This window comes from Sinohyriopsis cumingii, chromosome 17, assembly GCF_028554795.1.
Source record: "Sinohyriopsis cumingii isolate HCF-2022 chromosome 17, ASM2855479v2, whole genome shotgun sequence".
Taxonomy (NCBI): domain Eukaryota; kingdom Metazoa; phylum Mollusca; class Bivalvia; order Unionida; family Unionidae; genus Sinohyriopsis; species Sinohyriopsis cumingii.
Genome location: NC_142977.1, coordinates 105,957,096 through 105,970,623, shown reverse-complemented (window position 1 = coordinate 105,970,623; position 13,528 = coordinate 105,957,096). Strand labels below are relative to the sequence as shown.

The window sequence follows — 13,528 nt, the reverse complement described above, 5'->3', positions numbered from 1 at the left end:
AACCATACTTATAGAACCACTACCCAGCACATAGATATAACCATACTTTTAGAACCACTACCCAGCACATAGCTATAACCATACTATAATAGAACCACTACCCAGCACACAGCTATAACTATACTTATAGAACCACTACCCAGCACACAGCTATAACCATACTTATAGAACCACTACCCAGCACACAGCTATAACCATACTTATAGAACCACTACCCAGCACACAGCTATAACCATACTTATAGAACCACTACCCAGCACACAGCTATAACCATACTTATAGAACCACTACCCAGCACATAGATATAACCATACTTTTAGAACCACTACCCAGCACATAGCTATAACCATACTATAATAGAACCACTACCCAGCACATAGCTATAACCATACTTATAGAACCACTACCCAGCACACAGCTATAACTATACTTATAGAACCACTACCCAGCACATAGCTATAACCACACTTATAGAACCACTACCCAGCACATAGCTATAACCATACTTATAGAACCACTACCCAGCACACAGCTATAACCATACTTATAGAACCACTACCCAGCACACAGCTATAACTATACTTATAGAACCACTACCATGCACACAGCTATAACCATACTTATAGAACCACTACCCAGCACACAGCTATAACCATACTATAATAGAACCACTACCCAGCACATAGCTATAACCATACTTATAGAACCACTACCCAGCACACAGCTATAACTATACTTATAGAACCACTACCCAGCACATAGATATAACCATACTTTTAGAACCACTACCCAGCACATAGCTATAACCATACTATAATAGAACCACTACCCAGTACATAGCTATAACCATACTTATAGAACCACTACCCAGCACACAGCTATAACTATACTATAATAGAACCACTACCCAGCACACAGCTATAACCATACTATAATAGAACCACTACCCAGCACATAGCTATAACCATACTTATAGAACCACTACCCAGCACACAGCTATAACTATACTTATAGAACCACTACCCAGCACACAGCTATAACCATACTTATAGAACCACTACCCAGCACATAGATATAACCATACTTTTAGAACCACTACCCAGCACATAGCTATAACCATACTATAATAGAACCACTACCCAGCACATAGCTATAACCATACTTATAGAACCACTACCCAGCACACAGCTATAACTATACTTATAGAACCACTACCCAGCACATAGCTATAACCATACTTATAGAACCACTACCCAGCACATAGCTATAACCATACTTATAGAACCACTACCCAGCACACAGCTATAACCATACTTATAGAACCACTACCCAGCACATAGATATAACCATACTTATAGAACCACTACCCAGCACATAGATATAACCATACTATAATAGAACCACTACCCAGCACACAGCTATAACCATACTTATAGAACCACTACCCAGCACACAGCTATAACTATACTTATAGAACCACTACCATGCACACAGCTATAACCATACTTATAGAACCACTACCCAGCACATAGATATAACCATACTTATAGAACCACTACCCAGCACATAGATATAACCATACTTTTAGAACCACTACCCAGCACACAGCTATAACCATACTAATAGAACCACTACCCAGCACACAGCTATAACTATACTTATAGAACCACTACCCAGCACATAGCTATAACCATACTTATAGAACCACTACCCAGCACATAGATATAACCATACTTATAGAACCACTACCCAGCACACAGCTATAACCATACTTATAGAACCACTACCCAGCACATAGATATAACCATACTTATAGAACCACTACCCAGCACATAGATATAACCATACTATAATAGAACCACTACCCAGCACACAGCTATAACCATACTTATAGAACCACTACCCAGCACACAGCTATAACTATACTTATAGAACCACTACCATGCACACAGCTATAACCATACTTATAGAACCACTACCCAGCACACAGCTATAACCATACTTATAGAACCACTACCCAGCACATAGATATAACCATACTTATAGAACCACTACCCAGCACATAGCTATAACCATACTATAATAGAACCACTACCCAGCACACAGCTATAACCATACTTATAGAACCACTACCCAGCACACAGCTATAACTATGCTTATAGAACCACTACCATGCACACAGCTATAACCATACTTATAGAACCACTACCCAGCACATAGCTATAACCATACTATAATAGAACCACTACCCAGCACATAGCTATAACCATACTTATAGAACCACTACCCAGCACATAGCTATAACCATACTTATAGAACCACTACCCAGCACACAGCTATAACCATACTTATAGAACCACTACCCAGCACATAGATATAACCATACTTTTAGAACCACTACCCAGCACATAGCTATAACCATACTATAATAGAACCACTACCCAGCACATAGCTATAACCATACTTATAGAACCACTACCCAGCACACAGCTATAACTATACTTATAGAACCACTACCCAGCACACAGCTATAACCATACTTATAGAACCACTACCAAGCACACAGCTATAACCATACTTATAGAACCACTACCCAGCACACAGCTATAACCATACTTATAGAACCACTACCCAGCACATAGATATAACCATACTTATAGAACCACTACCCAGCACATAGCTATAACCATACTTATGGAACCAATACCCAGCACACAGCTATAACCATACTTATAGAACCACTACCATGCACACAGCTATAACCATACTTATAGAACCACTACCCAGCACATAGATATAACCATACTTTTAGAACCACTACCCAGCACATAGCTATAACCATACTATAATAGAACCACTACCCAGCACATAGCTATAACCATACTTATAGAACCACTACCCAGCACACAGCTATAACTATACTTATAGAACCACTACCATGCACACAGCTATAACCATACTTATGGAACCAATACCCAGCATACAGCTTTAATGAACCACTACCCAGCATATAGCTATAACCATACTTACAGAACTCCTACCCAGCATAAAGCAATAACCATACTTATAGAACCACTAACCAGTACTTGTTTCATTTTGTCTTTGCTGAGCTAAAATGAATCGGATAGCCTCGAGGCCCAGGTCCCCTCTAAATTCAGATCAGTCCTCTCTGATATTCAATGTTAGTTGCCCATAAGGCTCTTGAAAAGAAAGTATTATCTAATTTGTCTGAGAGAACCCTTGAGTGCACCGAGGAAATGCAGCATTTTATTCTGTAGTACTTTAAAGCATACCAATAAATTCTTACTATTTGGCCAGATGCATGATTAATGTTCAAGTTTAATTCATTTTTTAAGGCAAAATATCAAAATGCATTTCCTGTGATACAAGAGACAATCAGCTATCAGAGCAAAGCCCAGCAAAACTAAATTTCAGAACACTTGGTTGATGGAGTCTGACTCTGTGAAGAACAGCAGTAAGGGGAAGCATTTCTTTCTTTGCACATACTGCAAACACCCTATCAACAATAATCAAGCTGGATTGCATGGCATCTGTCGACATGGCAACACCACTTGAATGTAACATCATCACAAAACATGACATATTTGGCATGCTGAACTAACATTCAAATTGTTCTTATCAATCATTAATACCAATTATTAAATGACCCATGCTTTTCTTGATGGCTGTGAAATAGATTGACTGAAGACAATAATTACAGCACATGCTCATGTTTACACAGTTGATTTGTGTTGAGAAAGAGATTGAATTAACACCTGTACTGGACAGAGGTGTTTATTACTGCTGTATTACAAGTAAAGCCACCCCCCCTTAAGCTTAAACTATTGTCCCTCTCCTCAACTCCCACCAATGAAATGGTCAGTCCCAAGTGTGATGTATAATTTCTTTCTTCTGTTACGTGATCTGCAAGCATATACTGCTGTCAATTGGCATTAGATTCAGTTCTGACAATGTTAACATGATCATCTGCAAAAACAACTCAATTCTGACCAAGATTCGCTCCAAGACTCCAGCAAGGATGTTTGAAGAACAGCACCATCCACTCTCCAATAAGTGCAAAGATGAGCACCAATGACACATGCATTACCTTCAAACTCTCCTGCTGAACTACTGACAGCAACAAAGACTATATTTAATTAATCTATTATTGTGCCATCCAATGGATTTTAAGGAGAGAAACTTCGTGTGCTTTTGGGGTTTTTTTTAACGTCGGTTTGGTTGTTATTATGTGTTGGCATATACAAGTATGTGTGTGGTGATATTTGACAATGATAATTTTTTTTCATAAGTGAATTAAATATTTTAAAGCAAAGAGTCAAGTTATTTGTTTTTATCCTGACTTGAATTTCCAATTATCTTCAATAGGATTGTGTGAAAAGAAAGTTAATTTCAACTGGATGATGTTGCTTTTCTTTTGGTCATGTGCACCAACTCTGTCTGGGAATCATGGCAGGTATGTAACATCATCACATCTGTGTGTCCCATCTTGGGGCTTTTATCTAACAATGCCTCATCCAAATGATGTATCTGACATTTTTACCATTCTGAAATGCTTCAAAACATTCATCATTTTCAGAAAATGGCCAAATAGGCGGCAAATATTTTAGCTAATAAGAACAAATCAATGGATTGACAATACATCATGAGTCTCAGAATCTGGGGTGGCTATGGATGTTTGGCACACTGAAAATACCAAAGGTTACACTCTCTGTTGAAAAATTGATTTGTTTTGAAATTCGGATTCGCACATTATGATTGCATATCTATTATTTATGCCTCATCATGCTTGCCAAAAAAATTATCACAAGGCAAAATGCAGTACCCTGGCAGAGGATAATGATGTGGAATGAAACCAAAGTGGGCTTACAGATGTTATAGAAGCAATCATTACACAGAGAGCTTGTGACATCAAAAAACATCACTTAATCAATTAGTCTGATCTAGAAAATAAGCTTATTTCTATGCATGAACTAATAAATCACAGCAATGGCCCACAATGCATAATTAAATCATATAAATATTCATCCTTGTAATATTATTTCAGGCTTGATAAGGTTAGTAAAGAGTTATCCCTACAGGCTAAAGAACTAAATATTGACAGACCTTGAAAAATTTATACTTGCAACTTACTGACAAGCATGCTTTTAAAATGTTTTTGACATCAAACTAAAAAAAATAAAGCCAAGATTTAAAAAAAAGAAGCAGAATTCAAGTTTCCCTAAAACTGGCAAGTCAATTTAATGATTTAATGAGATACAAATCTGGACTCTTTTGGGACCTTTACAAATTCTGAGTATTTTGGGATCATTACAAATTTTGACTCTTTTTGTATCTTTACAAATCTGGACTCTTTCATTTCAAGATCTTTACAAATCTGGACTCTTTTGGTAACTTTACAAATTGGGATCTTTTCAGGATCTTTACAAATCTGGACTCTTTTGGGATCTCTACATATCCACTCTTTTTGGATCTTTACAAATCTGGACTCTTTTTGGATCTTTACAAATCTGGACTCTTTTGAGATCTTTACAAATCTGGATTCTTTTGGGATCTTTATATATCTAGACTTTCTTGGGGTCTTTACAAACTGGGATTCTTTTGGAATCTTTAAAAATCTGAATTCTTTTAGGAACTTTACAAATCTGTATTCTTCTGGGATCCCTACAAATCTGTAATCTTTTGGGATCCCTACAAATCTGTACTTTTTTGGGATCCCTATAAAACTGGACACTTTTGGGATATGTTCAAATCAATATGATGAAAGTGATGGAAAAAAAATGTATGCTAGTAAATACAGGAGGGTAATAATTGTTAATTTAATGATCTGAAAGGTTTGCCACTCTTGACAATGTATCTTGTAAGCTTTTCATGTCACTCATTTGATCTGGATCCTGGAGGTACCCAGGGGAAATAACAGTAAGGAGCGTCAGAGTTCTCATGGCCTATTGAAATAAAAATTCTGTGACAACTTCTTGACCAAAGGCAGATTTGCCCCCCCCCCCCCCGCATCTCTCTCTCTCTCTCTTTCACACACAAACATGCCAATGTTAAACATATAAAACAAATCAATTTACTATATTTCTCCAATGTCAATAAAAAACTAATACAGCTAAATACTAGTCAACCACATCAAAGTAATCATGTAACTTCATATTAAATAAGTCAACACTAAATCTATTAAATTTTTTATGCCAAATTTGCTTGTATTTTCTGCTTGCAGAAAGGCCTAAAAATATAATGGATGATGTACATGTACAGTGGAATCCATTATAACACACTTCATTATAGCACAAATAGAATATAACACAGTGATGTAACTGGATGATGCTGAACACGGACGTCCTGGATGGCATTTTTTGGAACACATGCAGTTTCTTAAGTGCAAAAGATGTTAACGAGAGTTCAGAAACTAAGAGTAATGGACCAAAAAGTGGAAGTTCTAGAAGGAAGGACTCTCACTGCCATGAGATTTCAAGAACAAGAAATGAAAACCATGTGAAAATAATTAATACTCACGGCAAACAGTGGCCCAATGTCCACATCAAATCCCATATCAGCAAAACCAGTGGCAATGACCTTGCCCCCTCTGTCATGTCCGTCTTGTCCCACCTTGGCTACCAGGATCCTAGGACGTCGGCCTTCACTCTCAGCAAATTTCTGCAGAATTAGAAGGAAATAAATTCATTGAATTTCGTTACCACAGTGAAATCTATAACTATTCAGACTGAACTGTAAAGCTACTGGACAATCATGGAAAGTGACCAATTTTTATTACCATCTCCAAATGGAAATTGGAAGAAATGTGCTGCAAAGGGGTTTTTAAAAATCTGACCTTGAAGTAACAGTGATTCATGATGCATGAAATGCCATTAAACTGAAAGCAAAAATTTATCATTGCTCATCCATGTACCTCAAACAGCTTTTATGACATTAAACAGAAATAAAACTTAAAATATTGACCTCTGACCTAGAGAATAAACCATCAACTGCACAATACATTTTCTGATGACAATATATAACTATACAAGGTTTGATCCATTTATCTTAAATAACCTTAAGTTAGAAAGCAGAAGATCAATCTGATTGAACCAAAATATTAACCTGTGACCTTGACCTAGAAGATATAACCCCTGTTGTGGTGCAATACACACATTTTGGTCATGATATATGGATACACATAGTTTCATCCCTTCATCTCAAACGGCTATATAATTGCCAAGTGGAAGGAAAATGTACCGGTAATAGAAAAATTCAACATATAACGCCATGGCAATGACCTTCAAGATAAACCCCAATGTGATACACAACACACCTGTAAATAATAAGATATACATATACCAAGATGTCTCTCTATCTTTCAAACTGTTGTAAAGTTATGTGGAAAAGAAAGTGCAATGGAAAAAATAATACTGACCTTGACCTTGAGGACAGGATGCCCAATCTGCACACAACATACCTTCTAGTGATTATGTGTAAGTATACAAATTTTCTTCCCTTAACTTCAAAGGGCTTTAATATTATAGAACATAAGGAAAATGTAAGTGATGAAAAATGCTGAATACTGAGTTGTGATCTTGATAACGAAGACTGCATGGTACAATGAACACCTTCTAGTGATGTTAATTTGCAACCAAGTTTCATCCCTTAATCATAAATGGCTTAAAAGATGGATGGATGGATGGATGGATTGATGAATGGGATGGATGGATAAATGGATGGATGGATGGATAGATACCATGTCCCATGCTTTTCTTCAAAATTCTTCAAAATGGCTGATGGCAATAATGACAGAAAACAAAGTTAGCTTTCAAATGTCAAAGACCGGGAATGCTGAGCACCTAGCAAGGCAGCTGCTAGTACCAATTATAAAGTCTTTGGTATGACTCAGCAAGGTTTTGAACCCGCAACCTCACACAGCCAATATGGATGCTCTAACCACATAAGCCAATCGAGTTGTCCTAATGCCTCTCTCTTTAATCTGATTGACAGTCAAAGGAAAAAATAAGACAAATGCTTTCAGAAACTTAATAAGAGTCCTACAAAGGGACAGATACTCTAATGGCCAAGAAGAATTTTCTGGAATTCATGGGAAGTCCATTTCTTCCATTATTTTATTCTTCCAACTGCAAAGCATTGAAACAATATTGGGCAGAAAAAAGTATTTCATAAAACTCCATAAAAATGTAATTTTCCACTAATCAGAAGTTTAATTTATAATGCATCTGAATGTCAATGATTCATCTGGAAGCACGTTTTATTTATTCGTTGTCCATAAGCATCAAGTTAATATTGATTTCATTTGTGATCCTCTTGTAATTTCACTTAAAATTTTACACAAATTGAATCAATCACCTCTAATGTACAATTTAAATGCATAAGCATTGTCACTTCCCAACAATATAGTATCAATATTTCATTATTTCATTATGTTCTAAAATAGTAAAATTGTCCATTTCAGCCCATTAAAAATGTCTGTCTCTTTGGAACAATGTTACTTTAAACTTAAATAATACAACCCCCAAACTGCTATTTATGATCTCTCTGGAGACCTGCTTTTTTCAACAGACAAATAAAATCTCTCTCCCAAAAGCTAATGCAATTAAATTTCACTCAAAACATTTTCCCTTATAATTTTTTTGAAAGGGTAGAAATGGCTGGCATAATTGATTTAACACCTATGGCAATTTATAAATTTCAGAAGAACAAAGACCAATTTGATGTATGGATTTTCAAATAAGGCTGGTGTTGATATTCAACTGATCCTACCAAATCATACATAATTATAACTGTGATCAATCAACCGTAAACATATTAATGATACAAGACAATCATGTAGTCTATACATAAGAGAGACAGGTAGGGGGGTAGCAGAAGGGATTTTGATGAAATTGTGTACCATGTTTAATTCATTTAGAAAATGGGGATAATTAATATGTTTTCATTATTTTCTCAAGTCGTTAATGATTAATCAGTGGAAATTCATCACTGATCTAGAGTATTTAAGTGATAGCCTACTGTGAAACAATGTATTAATCCGTCATGTGCAGATCACAATTTGATATACAGCAGAACTGGTATATCAAACTGCTTTATACAAACACTTTTAAAAGCCATGTTAGTTTTAATGTATGTGGTATACATACATACATACATACATACATATATACATACATACATACATATGTACATACGTAGGTATGTACGTACATACATACATACATACATATACATACACATATATACATACACACATACATACATACATACACATACATACATACATACATACATACATACACATATACGTACATACATACATACATACATACACATATACATGCATACATACATACATATACATATATACATACATACACATAACAAACACACATAATGACATATATATCCTGCATTAATGTAATATACCAGGACGAAACTCTGCAGCTCTTTTGGTCTATGACCGGTAGAGCTAAAAACAGTAATCAAGAAAAGATAAAGTACATACAGTGTATATCGTATACGCCATACAGAAGAAATGCTTCCTATTACAATACAGCAGATAAATGACAAACTTACAAAAACTTTAATGGAACAGGTACAAATTCTAGACTTATAAATACAAGAATGTTTGGTTTGGTTTTTGTGGGTTTAATGTCGTTTTTCAGCATGATAGGCTATAAATGGCAGTGAATATAATTATCAAAGAAAGAACCCAGGAAAGCCCTGTGAAGAACTATGAATTCACAGGAAGCAACTGGCGAGATTTCTCACATACGCACACTGGTCAACCCCTGAGATTCGAGCTTATGTGGACTGAGGTGAGACCAATAAGGAACCTAAGTGTCATCAAGAATTACAAGCTCATCACTGCAAACAATAATCATCTATCAGAAAGTAAATACTTAACCAATGTTAATAAAGCATAAAATGAAGATCAACATGGACTTCTTTAGATGACTGGGTGTAATTCTTAAATAAGTTACTTACAAATGTCGTGTTGTGATTGGAATAAAACAAACACACTGATAAAATGAACTTTAAATATAAAATTTCAACAAAAGTCATTGATGCATGAAATATAGGTCACAGAAACCTCCTTGTAGCAATAAGGATGTAGTACTTATTAAGATGCATCTCCTCACCAAGATTAATGTTTCTAGGTAGAATAGCATACATACAGCATACCAAATTTGTGTGATAACTGGATGTAGTACTTATTAAGATGCATCTCCTCACCAAGATTCATGTTTCTAGGTAGAATAGCATACATACAGCATACCAAATTTGTGTGATAACTGGATCACAGTGTCCTTATTTAGAGTAATGATATACTGCTCATCAAGATATATATTCTCACCAAGTTCCTAGATTCACAGGAGATAAGAAAAATATTATATGAGCATGAGGTAAACATGTTCTTTTGGGGTTTAACACCATTTTGAAGTGCAAGATAGGCAATACATGGTGGCCAGTATAACTGGTGAAGGAAGAACCCATGAGCCCCAGTAAGAACCACCAACTCACGGGAAGCTATTGACAAGCTTTCTCACTTACAATGGCCAAGCCCAACATTTGAGCCCACATGGACCGAGGTGAGATGGCAGTGATTGGTAAAGATGAGCACTTTAAACCACTCATCCCCTCCCCCCACGAAGCCCCTGAGCTAAACATAAAAACTTTTTCTTAAGAAAAAATGTACATGCAGCATTTTTGGATAAGGTGTATCAATGCTTTCTATATAACCATATATCATCATCATATTTCTAATGTCACTGATGTCCTGGTTTGTTATTATACTTATCCTTTACCCAGAGGTCACAGTATTTAGGTGGATATAGTAGGTTGTTGTTGTTATAGTTTTTAGCGCCATTTTTCAGCACATGATAGGCTATGTATGGCAGCCAGTATTAATGGTGGAGGAAGAACCTGGGAAAACCCTGGGAATAACCACTGACCCATGAGAAGCTACTGGCAAGCTTTCTCACATACCCACATTGGCTGAATCCTAGACTCGAACCCATGCAGACAGAGGTGAGATGGCAGTGATCCATAATGGAGAGTGCTTTAGACTACTCGGCCACTCAGTACCCCGGATATAGTAGGTATAAGTAGTCAGTTAATTAGGTATTAGTAGGAACAATGAGACAGTAATTAGGTGGATACAGTAGGAACAATGAGACAGTAATTAGGTGGATACAGTAGGCACAAGGAGACAGCAATTGTGTGGATATAGTAGGTACAAAGAGACAGTTAATTAGATAGATATAGTAGATGCAAGGAAACAGTAATTAGGTGGATATAGTAGACACAAGGAGACAGTAATTAGGTGGATATAGAGAGCACAAGGAGACAGTAATTTGGTGGATATAGTAGGTACAAAGAGACAGTTAATTAGACAGATATAGTAGGTGCAAGGAGACAGTAATTAGGTGGATATAGTAGGCACAAGGAGACAGTAATTTGGAGGATATAGTAGATACAAGGAAACAGTTAATTAGATATAGTAGGTACAATGAGACAGGAATTAGGTGGATATAGTAGGCACAAGGAGACAGTAATTAGGTGGATATAGTAGGACAAGGAGACATTATTTAGGTGGATATAGTAGGTAAAAGTAGTCAGTTAATTAGATATAGTAGGTAAAATGAGACAGTAATTAGGTGGATATAGTAGGCACAAGGAGACAGTAATTTGGTGGATATAGTAGGTACAAGGAGACAGTTAATTAGATATAGTAGGTGCAAGGAGACAGTTAATTAGACAGATAAAGTAGGTACAATGAGGCAGTAATTAGGTGGATATATTAGGTACAAGTAGTCAGTTAGATATTAGTAGGTACAATGAGGAAGTAATTAGGTAGATATAGTAGGCACAAGGAGACAGTAATTTGGTGGATATAGTAGGTACAAGGAGACAGTAATTAGGTGGATATAGTAGGCACAAGGAGACAGTATTTAGGTGGATATAGTAGGTACAAGGAGACAGCAATTAGGTGGATATAGTAGACACAAGGAGACAGCAATTAGGTGGATATAGTAGGCACAAGGAGACAGTAATTTTGTGGATATAGTAGGCACAAGGAGACAGTAATTTGGTGGATATAGTAGGCACAAGGAGACAGTAATTTGGTGGATATAGAAGGTACAAGGAGACAGTAATTAGGTGGATATAGTAGGCACAAGGAGACAGTATTTAGGTGGATATAGTAGGTACAAGGAGACAGCAATTAGGTAGATATAGTAGACACAAGGAGACAGCAATTAGGTGGATATAGTAGGCACAAGGAGACAGTAATTTGGTGGATACAGTAGGTACAAGGAGACAGTTAATTACATACATATAGTAGGTACAATGAGACAGTAATTAGGTGGATATAGCAGGTACAAGGAGACAGTTAATAATTCATATATAGAGGGCACAATGAGACATTAGGCAGACATAGTAGGTACAAGGAGACATTTAATTAGGTAGACATTGTAGGTACAAGGAGACAGTAATTAGTTTGATTTAGCGGGTACAAGGAGACAGTTAATTAGGTAGACACAGTAGGCACAAGAAGACATTTAATTAGGAAGACATATTAGGTACAAGGCAACATTTAATTAGGCAGACATAGCAGGCACAAGGAGACATTTAATTAGGTAGACATAGTAGGTACAAGGAGATATTTAATTAGGTATATATAGTAAGTACAAGGAGGCATTTAATTAGGTAGACATATTAGGTACAAGGAGACAGTAATTAGTTCAATTTAGTAGGTACAAGGAAACAGTAATTAGTTCAATTTAGTAGGTACAAGGAGACAGTAATTATGTACATTTAGTAGGTACAAGGAGGCAGCTTATTAGATATAATAAGCACAAAGAGAGAGATATAATAGGCACAAGGAGATAATTAATTAATTAGATATAAAAGGTACAAGGAGACAGTTAATTAGGTAGATTAATATAGTAGGCACTAGGAGACAGTTAATTAGGTAGATCTGATAGCTACAAGGAGACATTAATTAGGTAGATTTTATAGATACAAGGAGATAGTAATTAGGTGGAAATAGTTGGTAAAAAGAGACAGTAATTAGGTAATTTTAAAGGTAAAAAAACAGTAATTTGGTAGATTTTAAAGGTACGAGATAGTAATTATGTAGATTGTATAGATACAAGGAGGCAATTAATTAGTCAGATATAATAGCCCAAGGAGACAGTTCATTAGGTATATATCTGTATGTCTTTCATAATAAAATATACATAACATGAACAGTAATGAAAGAAAAACCATATTAAAGTAAACACGTTGTACAGAGCTCCACAGAAATTGAAAACTGCCTCATATGACCACACAACTGTGCAACTTAAGTCTGAAAATTATATTTGCCAACAGAATTCAACATAGGTCATAAAGTAACCTTTTGATACATGAGTCAGAAAGTATATTATCTTGTCAAACCATAGTTTATTAAAAAAAACTACACCGTCATCATCTGTACATATTTCAAAAGTTAAAAAGGGTT

At 35.9% G+C, this 13,528-nt stretch overlaps 1 protein-coding gene across 2 annotated transcripts in view; it reads right to left on the bottom strand.

Moving 5' to 3' along the window:
* LOC149779619 (methylmalonyl-CoA mutase, mitochondrial-like) overlaps positions 1-13,528 on the bottom strand; it is a 118,574-nt gene that overhangs the window by 28,226 nt on the left and 76,820 nt on the right. For both annotated transcript variants that reach the window (XR_016415683.1, XM_089940407.1), the window contains exon 16: positions 6,538-6,678. Coding sequence is in view for 1 of the 2 variants with exons in the window: in XM_089940407.1 (XP_089796533.1) it covers positions 6,538-6,678 (141 nt within the window). In the remaining variant the exon portion in view is untranslated. The remainder of the gene's footprint in view (positions 1-6,537; positions 6,679-13,528) is intronic.